This window comes from Battus philenor, unplaced genomic scaffold (assembly GCF_028537555.1).
Source record: "Battus philenor isolate CCGP_79_NKW_IND1 unplaced genomic scaffold, ilBatPhil1.0.hap1 SCAF_15, whole genome shotgun sequence".
Lineage (NCBI taxonomy): Eukaryota > Metazoa > Arthropoda > Insecta > Lepidoptera > Papilionidae > Battus > Battus philenor.
The window spans coordinates 4,746,950-4,764,058 of NW_027181677.1; the positions used below are offsets into that span (position 1 = coordinate 4,746,950).

The window sequence follows — 17,109 nt, forward strand, 5'->3', positions numbered from 1 at the left end:
TTGTTAGATTCTTTATTAATAGCAATTATCGCAAAATCTTTTAATATTATACATCGTAATAAATTTTACGCAAAAAGTGAAAGTGAAATAAAAAAAGGTTGTGGGCAGGTAACAGCGCGCAGAAACTACAGCTTGTAGAGACCGTGGATCGTCAATCCCAGCGTGGGCCGCCTGTTCACCAGATGAACAAACGATCACTTTAACCGTCGAGAAACGCAGGAAACAGGCTGTTTCCAGTGGGTTTTATTGAAAATCCATTGGAGTTGACTGTCCAGAAATTCACGTCTTATAGGTGAAATGATGATGGTAAAAAGTGCAAGAAATTGTGTATGATCTTTTCGTTTATAGCGCATCATTTAACTATTTGTTTCATATTTGTACATTGAACTGTACTCACTCAATATTAAGTGGTCAGTGCGAAAGTCACAATATGACGTTTCTAAACTGTATCAAAATATAACGTTATATTAATTAGAAACAGATAGCTAGTACTACAAAATTTTTACCAAGTCTAATCTAAAACTAATCCTGATTTCATCATTGAATGTGTGAGACAATTTCTGTTTCGTTATCAATCTTGCGCGAGCTATAACTACTAAACTTTTACAAACGCATATATACGGTAAACGGAGTTCGCTTTTGATTGAAAAACATTCGTATGTATTCGTAGATAAATACTAGATATCCCTCACCCCCTTCGCGGCGGAAACACACTAGACGTATATTGGTAAAATCTTGAATGTATTCTGGTTAAGTTTTTTTAAATTAAAACGATTTTTGTGTGGAATTCCGTAAAATCCGTTTTTATGCTTTACGGTTCCTTAGATATAGTAACAAGTCAGTATTTAGGCGCAAATACCTTACATATGACTTATATTAGCTGCAATAAATATAGATAAATTACGTGTTATACGAACGACATGCTTATTTATTTTTATAAATTGATTTATTTTTTAAATATTATCTTAAACGAATTTCTTCTAATACAATAATGTTTACAATTTCAAATAAGTTATTAGTATTTATTTCATTCTTTGTAGGTTGCCAGGATGTTCAACGAGCAAGCCAACATGTCCATTTTAACGAACGAGGACAATTCGACTGACAGCGAGTACACGCCGTACGAAGATCGGCTCGAGACGTACTTGGTGCCAGTTATATTCGCAATCATTTTTATCGTGGGCGTCCTCGGCAACGGGACCCTTGTCATCGTCTACATCAGGCACAGAGGAATGAGGAACGCTCCAAATACGTAAGAACATTTTGTATTTTTGAAACTGTCTGGTTGTTGCAAGAAATATCACTTGTATACAGTGTGATAGGTTATAGACGTGAAAGCTTTAAAAAGATGAATCTGTATCTATATGCTCATTTTACAACAAAAATTGTCGGAGATTACTTACATTAATTTATTCTTTCTTAAGGAATGCGACAAGCCAATAACTTCTGTCAGTATAAAGTCTTTACAGACAGATATTTAACAATAATTAATTTGAATATGTAGTAATTCGAATGCGTGAGTGTGAGCAGTGGTAGCCCAGCGATAGAAGATTGGGATATGCAGTCGTGGGTAGCGGGTTCGATGCCCATGATGCAATCTTAAGTAATTCACCCTTTTCGCATTAGTCATAAACCTGTGTACCATAATACCACAATGCGATCACGAAAGGTATAATCACCGTAAATATCACTTTGGCGGAGGTCTGTGCATTGCAATGGGCATCTATGAGCTGAAAAGACCACGAAACCGAATTTCGAAAACTATATTGTAATTTCGTAACTTATTATTTCTAATACTTTTGTTTTTGGAAAGGGTTATTAATTGAAAACAAATAAATTATATGTATTATATATTTACTTCTTTACAGCTCTTGCATTTACAACCAATCAACCTGTATCCGATATGGTCTTATCTAATGTGGCTTTTCTTTTCGGGTTTCACTTAGTTGTATTTCGGATCCTCGATCCCTGAGCTATAAAAGTATAAGATATTTACGTCCGAACAATATTTTGGCATGGCTCATCTTACTTATTCCATGGGCACTGCATATCTAAGTTTATGTGTTAATTCAGCGAACTAGTATGTTCTTGTTAGTAAAACGGCGACTTATTGTCAGTCAGATACAACCCTTGATTGAGCAAGGTTTTTTTTAAATTGTTAAAAGTTACTTTAGCCCACTTTACCTGGTCTATGTGAACACGGCTTTTCATTTCACTATGGTTTTCATAAACAAACACAGACACTAAATACTGATTGAAGATTGCAATACAGTGGGAAACTTAATAATGGAGGAAAAAAAAAACAATTTATTATTTATAAATGATGTATTAAAAAAAATATAATTTTTGAATCTACATAAATTTTTCTAACGACAGATTAGTTGTTCCATTTTAAAATTGATAAAAGACGCGTATTTCCCAAAATCTTCATTTCACTTGACAATCTTAACGCGGTTTTTTTTTAAATAATGTAAACAAAGGGCGTGGCTGAGCTATGAAACAAAGACGAGTGACTATTTTTAGAATAAGAAATTTGTAAAATATGAATTCTAAAGTTTTCTCATATAAAAATGTGTACGTACTCGTACATATTGTACATATGTTTAGAGTATACCTCTTTCAAAAGATTAATTTTTTATTTAATATAATTTATTAATGACGTATTTATTCCACCAGATATATATTCTCGCTGGCGTTGGCTGACTTGCTCGTGATTCTTATCTGTGTACCTTTCGTGTCGATCATCTACACATTGGAATCATGGCCATGGGGTGAGGCTATTTGCAGAATATCCGAAGCCGGCAAAGACGTCAGTATCGGTGTATCAGTTTTCACCTTGACAGCTCTTTCTGCTGAACGATATTGTGCGATCGTAAATCCTTTTAGGAAACTTCAGGTAAGGTATAATATTAATTTTTATAATACTACATACGACCTCTACAACCTATATTTGTTACTGGTGATGACTAATAGTGGTTAAACGTGGTTCCCAACTTCGGGCCTCTTTGCAACATCACAGTTGCTCTACGAGCCATGGAGAGGATTTCTCAACGAAATCTGAAAACTGATATAGTCCAGTGCAATTTGAAGAGGCGGTGAGCAATCCTCATGACGCGTAGAACAGATGGCTGCTGGATCCTTAAGGTTCTAGAGTGGAGACAACTGATATAAACACTATATAGATAGGAACACTGGATCGGTCTTATTGAAAATTTTTGTAGAAAAAAATGTCCAGCTGTGGACGACCTACGATTTAAAGGATGATGATGTTACAAATTAACGAGTAAATCAAGGCACTCAGCTTATATTAAATAAGGTCTATCCATTACAGAGTGCTTTACATGTTTTTTTTAAACTAAATCCTGCGTATACCTTTATGCGTCTTCGAGACACATTTTACCTCATTAACCCAGTAATTACACTATCTAAGATCCCTATATAATGTTATAAATTTTTAATGAACGCTGTGATAGAGCTCTAGATCACTTATAACAGACCGACCAGGAACGATACATTTTTATACTTGTTTCCTCGACAGATTTTGTATAGTTCAAAAATATTGTGTAACAAAAAGGTCCTACATAACCACTTTATTTATTAATTGAAGATCTTAATAATAAATAAAAAAAAAAACATTTCAAGAATTAACAATAATATAATAACTAATTTTTTTTGTATCAATTGTTTGACCACTTAAAACGTGTGATTTAAGTATCAAAAATTGGTGAGCGAAGTAAAAAATTGTATTTTTTTATTTACATCGTACTTTTTTCATTTCTTCTACTCCAAACGCCTGTTGACTGTGCTATGACAAAAATGTAAAAAAATTAACCGAATTGGTGGAGCCGATGAATAACATTTAACGATAAATTTGTGTTGTGTTTAGTTATATAGATATACTAGCTGATCCCGCAAACGTTGTTTTGCAAAAAAAAATTAAAGTTTTTAATTAACAAATGTAAGATAAGGGTTGATCGTAGAGGGGTGAAAATTTAGGTTTGTATGTATTTTTGTATGCTGTATCATAATAAAATAAAAACCAAAAAAATTGTCTAAAAAATTAAAAATAAAATTTAGGGGTGGACCACCGTTATTACTTAGGGGTATGGAAAATAGATAGTAGCCGATTCTCAGACATACTGAATACGCATGTAAAATTTGGTAAAAATCGGTCAAGCCGTTTCGGAGGAGTTAAAGTTCGAACACCGTGACACGAGAATTTTATATATTAGATTATGTTATTATTACAAAAATTGTTTATACAAAGCGTTTATAAAAAGCGTTTATCTACTTAAGGAAGTGATGGCATCAGGAATTAAGAATCAAAGGGACCGACTAAGAATCGGCCGTCTGAAGTGGCGGTGAGTGGGGTATATCGCTTGTGCAGCCGATGACCCGTGATACGGAAAGGTTCTCGAGTGGCGACCACGAGCCTTCGAAGGTCTCGAAAAGTCACTGATAGCGTAAGACCGGTCACTGTGACGATTTTGCATTGAATAACTGAATGTACTTATGTACATTCTAAGAAAGAAAGTAATAGAAATGAAACCATAATCACATTGATCTCTTGTACAAACGAATCCATCAACTTAAAGCTACGAAGTCTAAGAAGAGCCCACAACTAACTCAAGCAGCTGCTTTTTGTTTGCTTTCACAATGTCTTATACAGTATTAGAGCAATTCATTCTAAAGTTTTATTATTACATAAGAAATTCTTGACATTGTAAAAGGACTTTTTGCATGTTTTATGTACTTCTAATTTACTGTCTAATTATTTGCTTCACGAAATAAACGAACAAATAAAGCAAATCTTTAGCTCTCGTTTTATAAATTTGCAATAATTTCGTACCATAAAAACTTCGTTGATATTATTTTTAAAACGAACCCGTAGGGAAATGCTATGAAAATAACAAATATAGACTAAACGAGTTTTGCTAACAGCTGTCAATTGGCGGTGTTTTTTTTGTTGTTGCGGAACTGAGTTCGATGAATCATAAATGTGAAGACCCCATTGTAGTATTGCTTTTAAGGTCAGCCCAAGTTAAACTATAGTACCTAGTAATAACATCTTAACAAGTTGTATATATGTCGATACAAATAAGCACAACTAGCCTATGTAGCCACTTTTTAATATTAAAAAAAAATATTCAAAAAAATTGCATACATGTATCGATCAGCACGGCAATTAAGTGGATATTTTGTTATAAATACCAACTAGTTTTAAATATTTTTAGATATGTTTTAAAATTATTAATAAAAATATTAAAAAAATCATTTTCAAAAGTCGAATAGCGTATCACTAAGAATATATCGCTCTGTAATTTTTTAACAAATATTTCGTAATGTTTTAACGTAAAGTCAAATATAAAAAGCGAATTTCTCGACATAAATGGAGTAAAATTTTTAAAGCTCTGGCTGAAAACCTTTGGGGTTAACGGCGACAGAGAGCTGAGGCGAAAATGAATTTATGTGGACCATTTTTCTGTTTACAACCGTTCCAAAAAAATGCTGCCGGCACGTTGACTACATAATAGAATACTTGATATAAATCTATAGAAATTATACGGTTTTAGTTTGAAAATGTTTTTGTTATATGTATATTTAAACTAGCACAACATTAATGATTAGATCATCTGTATCAAAACACAAGTACGATTCACATTTATAATAATACAGACCCGATTCTTCTCTAAATGTACTTAACATGACATGTAACATTTTGTTCAGCTGGGTTTTATTTATTTTCATAATCATCGATCTCTTTCTTAAAATATTTTTTTAATAATATTAATATATTTTTTATCTGTGTATTAAAACAAAGTTGTACGATACTGAAGCTACTGTCAAATGATTGATAGACAGAGGCAGATACTCAATTCACACTATTTACTACTTAAATTGTATTTTTTTCGTTTATATCCTCATATGAACCGTCTGTCTGACGTTTGAATTTCCCATTTAAAAGGGTTCAAAATCTTGTTGAAGAAGTAGGATGAAACTAAATGTCATTGGCGTTTCCAGTCAGTCTTATTGGAAATTATGGTGATGACGATGAAGAAGTGTTCCAGTACCTTAACGACGACATATAAAACCTAAATAAATTATCCTAGATCTTGAATTTTTCGCCTATCATAATATTTGGCTAATCGATAATAACAATTATTAATGGTTGTGATAGAAATAAATTGTCCATTTAAAGATGCACGAAGTAGAAATTTATCATCCCCTAAAGTGTAGTTACCTAAATTTATACCGCACATCGAGGGCCAAGAGGTCGTTAAATGCGGCGAAAATTACTGCTAAGTCCCGTATAAATAACTTTTTCACTTAAAAGAAGGCGTATGGCGTGGGAAATTAATCGCTTTACGAACTCCTTTCCATAAGTATCTGTAAAATTTAACGCACGCTTAAGCTTATGTTACACGGTAAGTTTTATTGCTCTTTCCAAGTAATTAAATACAGCCTTAAGTCAATATGTAATAATAAATACTTTAACAAATATTAACTTTGATTAAAACAAATAATAATTATTAAAATTATGATTTTTATTTAATTTATTAAAGTGTGCTAGTAAAAGAACATAGAGTTATAGATATAGTTAACATAACATATGTAGATTCTCCCACGGATGAATTTAAGTAAATAATAAAAATAATGAAACAAATATTACGATGTAAGTAAACATATATTTATTACTAGAACTAGAGCCAAATCGAACGAATAAACACGCGCAGTCAAGTACGGAAGTTGCTTTCTCAACACAATAGAGTCCCACATCCTTTAGATTAATGGCGACCTCACATTTGAAACACCTCACTATACTAATACCTCCACCATAATCAGTACAGTCACCAGTACCTTTCAGACCCTTTTAGGCAATGCTTGGAAAATAGTGTGCGGGACATCAGAATACTTATCTTCTCGAGCACGGTATATATCGCTTCAATTTCTGTGGTGGAGTAGTTCCTCTCTGTTGAGGTGAGAAGGTGACTCACCTACGCCTTGGTTCTTTCTTCAAACGGTGTCTCCCTCTAAAGTAGACCCGTATTCAATGCGTCGTTGTTAGTATACGTTCAATGTACTTGTCCCATAATATTTTATCTATCTCCAATTTAATGGATATTTTCTTAGCGGATTTTAGATCATACGACCGTGCTGCGATCGGTGGATGGTCACTGCAATCTATGTGACGCACGACAAACAATGTGGGTCCACCCCCTATTGCAAACTGTTAAGAGGCTGCCATTCCTTATGACAGTAGCGACACCGATATGGTCCTTAAACAAAAGAGTTTCGTATTAGTTATATTAAAAATGCCACGCGTGTGTATTACGTAATAAAGGACGATTGATCAAAGGTGTAAAAGCTTTAAAGTGGTAAATAAATAGTAAATTTTTCAACAAAAAAAAAACATTAAAAACTTTTTAACCCACTTCCCGTCATCCTGAATAAAGTTAACTTTAGAGTCAATAACTTCTGAAAGAAAGTAAGCAGGGGCAGAAGCAATAAATAATTTTAATATGTACTAATCCGAAATTTTATAACGCTTTTTCTTACTATGTACTTTCATAACCTATTTTTTATTTCTAAGACCATAGGTTTTTGGATAAGGTGCACTTTACATAAATTCCATAACAAATGAGTCATACTTATACCCATTTAATGATTTTACTGGTGTAACTGATCGCCACATAGCAGTATTAAAAATTAGAGAATAAATAAAATAGTTAAAAAAAACGATGTGACGTTCTAATTGAATAACGTAACTAGAATAAATATGTACAATTATAACAACGTATAACTAAGTAAAAAATTACACACACGCATAATAATTTTATTACTGCGTTGTTGCAAACGATACAGTAATCGCGTAAGAGTGTCTGTGTGTATAAAAGCGGAGTTGTCCAGCTTGGTACAAAGGACGAGCGATGGCTTGAAATTCAGAGACTAAAATTTTGAATTCAATCTGTAATCTATTCAAGTTATTACTATTGCTTGTACTAAGACAACAATGAATCAATCTTTTTTTTTCTAGTATTGATCCTCAATATCTGTAGAAAACGAATTTTTCATTTTACATTTGAATTTTTGTAAACTATCAAAACTAAGTTGCTTTAAATGAATTAAAGGCTCTATATCTGCGATAACAAATCCGAAAGACATTACCGTGGTTGCGTGCATAAATTATGACGATCTCTCTAAAATATTTTTTTATTTCACAAGTTATATTTACAATGTCTTGTTTATTCCATATTTGTAGTTGCATCAAATGGAACACTGATGTTACTTATTTTCATAATTCATCATAAATTTGGATTATATGATATCCACAGCTGGACATAGGTCTCTGCCATAAATATTTCCAATAAGACCGGTAAAAGGTAAAGTGGTCCGCATGCAGCATTTTCCGCCGAGGTCATCCATCTATGATCAGTATTTCTACGCTTGTTTAATAAACACGTATAAGTGTTTGTGTGTGTGTGAGTGTGTATTAAATAAACTGTGTATTTGTTTTAGCTCAGGAAACTTCCGCTCGTGTGTGCAACGTTTATTTGGGCGGCGGCTCTTATCTTCGCCGCTCCAGCCGCCGTATTCTCAAACACCGTCACAGCGCATCTCCACAATAACATAACAATCGTCTACTGCACTCCCTATCCGCAGGGATGGAAACATTATCCAAAGTAAAGTTTATTACAACATTTCTATTTCGTAACACATACCTTAAAAATATTTATTTACACAGAAGAAACAATTCACAAATATATATGAGAGGCGGTCATATCGCTTTTTTATACTATAAATTTTCTGTTTATTTTAAGAAAGACATATTATATTTTATACTCTGTATAATTTATTTTTGAGGTGACGTTAATTTCCTGTCTAATAAACGTGTGATGGGGGTGGGTAATGGCGTGAGAAGATACGCAATTAACCCGTAAGGGACTAGGAGTGATTTATTTAACACTATTATTTAAAAACAATTAACATATTCTACTTTATGTGACTCATGAAAATAATCCTGCTATATGTAAGGTTATTATGTCCCGAAAGTGAGTGGCCACCTAAACGTTTAAAACGGAAGTCAGTTAAATAAGCTAACAAGACAAACAAATTTCTAATGCAGATTGGTTTCCCCATCAAATAATAGTAAATGATTGAATATAAATCAATATTTATCAATGTCACTTGTTACTGACAGCGTGCTAAGGATAACACGATGTAAATTACAACTAGCGCTATCTAGTGCGGAATAGAGGAACTTGAAATGTCTTGCGTTTGCTGCAAATGTTATACATTATTTTTAAATAGTGTTACCGAAACCAAGAAACACATGTTTTAAATAATAAAATGCGTTGTATTCAATATATTGTAGTTCCTGGTTAAATAATTATGTTATTAATATTCAAACACGTTCTTAATTGTCAAAGTATGATTATTGTCAGTGTAAGGAATAGGCCTCCTCCAAAGATATTTGTGAGGGGGAACACACGATAATCACTACGCTTGGCAGGCGGGTTGGCGATCGCAGTGTGGTATTATGGTAGACAGAGGACACTGCTGCCTATACTCTGGAAATTTATTTGTGCGGCATTCCTATTTAATAATGCACAAAATGTGACTTATTAAAGACTGTATGGCGAGAATCGAATCCGCAACCTACGATCGTATATTTTCCGCTGCTACTATCAACCGCTGAGCTTTATTAATCTTTGGAAGGGTATGATAGAACAAAGTATAACTATCCTGTCATTCTTCAGCCGTATGCTCTCGGCGATAGAGTCTTGCTATTTGTTCTTCGCCCCCCACTTCACCGCATTTTCCCTTAGGAGCGGTACAGAGGTGTCGGTTGCACTATACCATTAAATTTTTTATAAGTAATTCAAAAACGAATCATTATATCACAACATTGTAGATTGCTTGCAGTATAACACATAAATAAAATTACTCTTCAGAAAAAAATATTAGTGAAGTGGTTGTCCTTTGAATGTTAAACCCGTAGATAAGCACATACGTAATTCGAAATAAAGATAGAAAAATAAGAAATTTTCTAAATAATCCTCTTTCAACATTGAAACGACATAATAATAAGTTCTCGTTATATCTCGCACAAATCTACCCCTATACTATTTTTTCGACGTGACAAGATGAAAGCTTATTTGTCATGCTTTAGTAGAGTTACACAAATACTGTAACGATAATTGGGTATTAAAATTCTTTGCATAAATAAAAACAGATTCTTTTTTTAGCTATTACATTGTATATATAATATAGTGTTTAAAGAAAAACCAAAGAGTTATGTGATAAACTTGTAAATGTCGATGCCGCATAAGGTTTATTATAAAAAAATATTTTACAGCGTCACTTTTGAACTCTTGATCTGAAATATGTGATTATATGTTTAATTAAACCAGTAAATTTACTGATTATAACGGCTTCCAATTAAAACACGGTAATGTTTCGCATGTTGTGATGCGGTCGATTTAATAGTATTTGGTTCTCAGACGGAATTTTGCAAGTATTCTAATTTTAAAAACAGACATTTCTGTTCCCTAGAAAAAATATACAAAAAAACTTTCAACAGCAAATGACAGTAGCACATATAGTTTCCTTCTGATACTTTAATTCAAAATTGACTCTATCTCAGCAGAATGGCTTATTATGAAAAAACAACTTACCAATAATGCATTGGTGGCAGTTTATAACAAAGGAGGTAGCATATAAAAATTCTCCGTGAAGTACGTATAAATATAAAGTTACATCAAGATCACTTAAATGGTTTTTAATTTAAACAATACAATACGGCCTTGGAAAATGTTCCTATATATATTTAATTTAATTTTTAATTTGAATATAATTGAATATTCTTTATTCCAAACGGTATAATACGTATAAAAAGTTTCTTAATAATAACCAAAAAATACAATAACAAACATAGTATGGAAACAGTAGAGGTATAAATAATGGATAGTTAACGTGTAAAAAACATACAAATACATAAACATTCACACGTAAACATATATACATATTTATAATATTAAGCATATATACTTATAATAAATATGGTATTACGGTATAATACATATTATAAATATAAAACAATAATAAATAAAGATATCAAACTGAATGAATCGCACTTGCCTCAGAAAGAATAAAGAAACAAAGAAAGAAAATGAAATTAATTAAAGGATAAATAACCATTGGTCTAGTAAATAGTTTTTAAACTTTTCTTGAAAATAGGTAGTGACTTGGCACGTTTTATATTCAGGGGTAAATCATTCCACAATCGAACGGAGGAATTTAAAAAATAACGCTATTTTGAAACACGATCACGACACGGACGTATAATTAATAGTATTTTAAGGACTATGTGAGGTAAGATTCCAATATCCTTATAGACACTATATTTTGTACTAATATCGCTGTGTATTTTTAGATGGATGACTTTGGCGAAAGCGATAATATACTACGGTTTACCTTTGTTAGTTATTGCAATATTCTACTCACTGATGGCACAACGTCTTCTGGCAAGTACCAGAGAAATGCCTGGCGCATTACACGGAGGACAGGGTGAAGCGCAGGCTAAAGCAAGAAAATCAGTCGCCCTCATGGTATTAATATTTGTTATTGGTAAGTAGAATTAAATTTAGCTTATTTTTATTAAAACTTGTTGTTACAATAAAATACACAAATAATCTCTTCAGTTAGTAATAACGAGGTAAAGATGTGTTTACATGCATCTGACGTTTGCATGGTGCTGACGGGTTCTCTTGCTATTAAGTACGTTCTCTCTTGTTTACCTTATGAGTTCGCATGTATTTGAATTAATTTCGATTTAATCTTTGATTTTGTTACTTCTAGCAAGTACGTACATAGGAAAAGCCAAAAACAAAAAGATTTTGTAGGCATTTTTCGAAAATTGTTACTTCACATGCCGACGTGTTTTTATTTTTTAACTTGTCTTAAATTGTCAACGCTAACTACAACGGCTTTTCCTTTTAAATGCTTTACAAAGTTGCGTTTTAAACAGTTTTATTCTATCACATAAATTTTACTACTTCAAGGAGAATTTACACATAAGTATGGAAGTATGTTTATGAAAAATTTCTATAAAAAAAGCTATGCTAATTTACGTTCATATTTTTTTTCTGTGAACAGTCATAGTATAATAATGCTTTAAATATATTCTACAAATTATCTCAATTAGTTAGTTTATAAAGTATGATTAAATATTATACGTTTCGCAATAAGAACTTGCATTGCTTAAGAGTATTCTTAATAAAAGACTTGTTTATGAAGAACTTACAATAAAAGTAAATAGGTTCTAAATCACTTATATATCTTGATAATAGCACTTATTCAGTTCTTTAACACTTACTAAATGGTTGGTGATCAGTTTTTGCAACAATTGTTATTTCATTTGAGGTTTGTATCTTTTGGTAGCCAGATTTTAAATGACAATGAGCAGTGGTGAATTTGCGATCGTAGCTCTCAGGTTCCAACGATACAGCCTTGTGTAATTCACACTTTGTGCCTTAATAGGATTGCCACTGCTCACAAATTTCAAAAGAATGGGCTGCAGCGTCCTCTAAACACACACCTATGCCTGCGATCGCTATATATGCTGAAAACGAGGAATTGATAATTGCCAATTTCATTGACATTTGTACACGATATAAATAAAACTATATGACGTAGTGTGTACATGTATATTCAGTTGTGTTTACATATTGATCGCATGGTTAATTTATTTAAAGATTATTAATCAATATGTTGTTATATTGATACAAAAGGTATGCTAATATCAGAGAAATGATCTTTAAATAAAAAAATATGTAATTTAAAAGAAACTCAAATATTAGTTAAAATAATTTTACGAAGTAAACACAGACTAAATTGTTTTGAAAAAGAATTTAAAGGAACGCGTAAAATTGTAAAAGCTGTAACAAATCCTCATCTCTTTCTTATAAAAGTTCTTAAGTTTGTTTGAAGGATACCTTCAGTTCTATTATTATTTACAAAAATTAGGTAATTTGTCTTTGCCAAGCAGCGATTTATTATTGTTAAGGAAATTTGATCATTATTTATCATCTGTTTTTTACTTTTGACATGTTTTTATGATCACAAAGGTACTGCTCAAGTTTTGTATAAGGTTACTTTTGTAAAAAAGTCCCTAAGTTTGTATTACTTCACATACTTGATTTTTAAAGCGAAATTTCTTTTTGGCCTCAAGGGCAAGACCATAACCACTTAACCAGCTACAGAGAGAGTTCTTCTGGGGATTTCTCTTCGAGATCGAATTTGAAATGAGGAGATCCATAGATGAACGAAAGTAACTGGCAGTGTCCAGTTCAAATGGCAGGCTTAAAATAGAGACCATGTACCGTCTAATGCAGCTTGGGACTATCTACCACAAGGTGGACAAATAAACTCGCTACGGTCGTAAGAAAACACGAAATTCTCGTTCAGTAGCGGATGATCTATGGTTGAATTGATAATTATATTAAATTTTATTTTAATTTTCCATAATAATAAATATATTCTTAATTTTTTTGTTCGTCGTTACTTACATTTATTTTTATTTTCAGTATTTTTCGTATGTTTTCTACCTTATCACGCCTTTGAGATGTGGTTTCATTTATCTCCGACCGCTCAAACCGACTACAATGATTGGACGCACGCATTGAGGATAATCGGATTCTGTTTAAGGTAAGATGACGCTTTTGTCATAGTTACGTACGTACTTACTTTTAAAACGTTGTTTAAAGCTCCTTTGTTATCGGCAGTTGTATTTGGTAATTTTAACTCTTTATATATCTATCATGAGTAATTTAGGGAGATTTATAAACATACACATCGTACCTTGAATGTAAAATTACTTAAAATGAAAAGCAAAATTACTTCTTACCATAGATAATGCAACGTGACTTTGGACAAGTCACATAGCTTCCAAAACATATGCCCGCTGGAGGCTTTAATTGCCACAGTAGTCCATCAACCGACAAGGCAAAGGTAGCAAACGGCTCAGAAAGTTAACAAATGACTTTATTAAAATCGAATGGCGGCAGAATGCTTCCAACAATCATTTTGAAAATTTATGGGAGAGGTCAATATTCAGCTATGAACATCCTATGGATTACATGATGAGAAAGGTGCCTTAAAATTATGCAATTGTTCTAATTTTGTACAGACCATTATGATGTTATAACCATTATATGGTAATTCCGTAAATTATAATACATAATTAATAAAAGCTATTAATACATTTTGTTGTCAGTTTCCTGAACTCATGCGTCAATCCGGTCGCACTGTATTGCGTCAGCGGAGTGTTCAGACAACATTTCAATCGGTATCTGTGCTGTCGACGAGGCTCTTTACATCCAACGTGCAGTTCACGATTATCAAGGACTGCGATTTGCGAAACATCGTTTAGGAGTACACACAGACATAGATGCAACAGGTAACCTAGTATTTGTGACTAAAATATATTATTAATAAATTTTTAAGAAAATAATAATTAAGGAATTTTATTACATAAATAAAATTTAATATTTTTTGTTAGTGTTAGATCTACAGGAATTATTTTTATTATTAAATAAATTCATTGATCATAAATATGAAAAAAATATCGCCATCAAACCGGAAACTCCACAAATCAAATATTTGAAATTCATGTTAAATTTATCATCTGTTAAATGATGGATTGATTCAGACCATGCATCTAGACTGCAAATGTAGTGAAATCTTATGGCAAATCCAACACAAAAAATCAATTTAACTTTTTGCTGTACAAAAATAAATAATAATAGACAAAACGTGAAGCAAAATCTAAATCAAATTCTTTTAATAACTTAATAAGTATAATGTATAAAATAGTATTTTCAAATTATACCATCATTCTGAGTGTACAAAGGATTAAGGATGAAATTTAAACTCGTCACTCATAAATTTAAAAAATAACTATTTAAATTTTTACTTTGGCTGCACCTTCCTGTATGTACCTCATAAATAAATAAATCGCTCTCGATGCAAATTGTGATTTTTTTTAGACGAGTTTTAAAAATTTAACAAACAAAATAATATTAGATCACGTTTTCAAATTACGAAAAGTGGTAATTCATGTTGTATAGATTTTAAAAACGATCTGCAAAAAATGTCGTTAATAAAATTACATTTTGGCCAGGGAGCATTAAATTTGAATTATAAGGCTGTAATCAATTCAAGTGGCTCTTTATCTTTCTTTAACATAGTCTCTACTAAAAATAATCCAGTGGTATTGCTGCCTATAGAACTTCTTGTAATTTCATGATCGGGAAATTGTTTTGCAATAAATTATGGTCGTGTGAAATGTAACTTCTAAGCATTTCATGAACTCATCGTTCGGGTGTCTGGTCTATCGTGTTATAAAGAGAGAAGCCAAGTACGGTGCTTTCGAGCTGATGACTTGCGAAGTAGGCTTAGAGAGGTTTCACCGACTAAACTCCTATTCTTACCCAACCAATTTTAAAGAATCCTGCCATTACTGCTATCGAGGCTATCTATCGAGATAGTTATAAAGATATTTCAAAGTTATTTCTTTTGCTATTACCTCTACCGGATACAAAGTTACAATTAATTTTCACCTAATTATTTCATTGACTTCCTCTTAGTATTTATTAACCTTACTTGTGTGATCTTAGATATATTTATTTCCCAGGGTAACATCTATTAGTACTACACGTTTTAATGTTCTTGATAACATAATACATTTAAATATCCATACATAAATAATTCCAACGATAATCGCTGAAATGTATTTTTTAAGTATTTAATTGAAACACGTTGATTGGTTATTGGTGTAAAAGGTTCAAAGAGGTATATGAAAAGCTAATTTGAAAGAAAATAATTTTTATCGATTTTACACTTATTGCAATCATCCTATATAAAGTGATCACTTTGATATATGTAGCATTAAATTATTTTTTCTGTTACATTGCAATGGGTCACTAACTACTGGCAGTACAAAGTCTGATGGAATAGATAATAAACAATCGTCTTTTCGGCCTATAGACGCCCACTGCACAGCATAGACTTCTCTAAAAGATATCTGTACCATAATCGTTACGCATGGCAGGCGGGTTGGCGAACGCAGTATGGTATTATGGTACGCGGGGGACCCTATTGCCTATTCTCTGGAAACTTGTTTGTGAGAAGTGGCAATTCTATATAATTAATAATGCACATAGTGTCAGTTATATAAGATTGAGTCCCGGGAATCGAATCCGCAGCGTACGATTGCAAGTTTAACAATAATAATAAAATATAATTAATTTTAATATGTGATAATCCAATATTCTTTTTATGCATTTTTTATTTATTATTTCGGAAACTATTAGTTCTTTGATAGGGTGTACCAAACATTAATTGACAGTAAATGTCCCATACATTCATTCGCCCCATTAAAGCTACATACCTGTAAATAATATTTCGTATAGTTAATGTAAATTAAAGATAATAAATGAAAATGTAAATATGTAAAGGAAATGTTTATTTTAAATTATTGCTATTTAAAACGAATTTGACTCGTAACTTATTTCAGAAATCCTACAGAGAGCGTTGTAATATCAAATTACGATTACGGAAGTACAAAGAAAAAGAACAACATCATATCAAGGAACAGCGGCGACGGGGTCACGATAATGACGATCAGGGACTCCAACGACTTCCCGACCTGCGACGTTAAGGACAGATGTACTAACAGATAAAATGTTTCCTCATAAATAGTTATATTAACCAATGCTACTATCGTATGTTAATTATAAAAAGACACTTTTTATATCAATCGAGGTAAATTAAACTTTAAAATATTTCCTCACGATTAGTTTTAAAAGAATATATATACTTTTATGACCAAACATAAAACTATAAGTCTTTGATGACCAACCGAGCGCAATAACACAATCTAAAAATATCATTTTATTAATTTTTCTTCACTACCATGCCAGTCGATATGCGCCCACTACAAGGCGGGTTTCTAATATGTCCGTATCCAGCGACTTCCGCGACTATAGCTATGTCGTTGTTACATTGAAAACTATAGAGGAGGCTTATGTTCAGCAGTGGACTTCCTTT

General features: G+C 32.1%; 1 protein-coding gene across 1 annotated transcript in view; it reads left to right on the plus strand.

Moving 5' to 3' along the window:
- Positions 1 to 16,742, plus strand: part of LOC137918840 (neuropeptide CCHamide-2 receptor-like) — a 57,113-nt gene extending 40,371 nt beyond the window's left edge. Inside the window, exons 2-8 of the mRNA XM_068761764.1 lie at positions 1,041 to 1,252; positions 2,677 to 2,896; positions 8,518 to 8,681; positions 11,435 to 11,628; positions 13,587 to 13,707; positions 14,276 to 14,458; positions 16,577 to 16,742. Of these exons, the coding sequence (XP_068617865.1) occupies positions 1,050 to 1,252; positions 2,677 to 2,896; positions 8,518 to 8,681; positions 11,435 to 11,628; positions 13,587 to 13,707; positions 14,276 to 14,458; positions 16,577 to 16,742 (1,251 nt within the window). The 5' untranslated portion in view covers positions 1,041 to 1,049. The remainder of the gene's footprint in view (positions 1 to 1,040; positions 1,253 to 2,676; positions 2,897 to 8,517; positions 8,682 to 11,434; positions 11,629 to 13,586; positions 13,708 to 14,275; positions 14,459 to 16,576) is intronic.
- Positions 16,743 to 17,109: the final 367 nt, after the last annotated feature.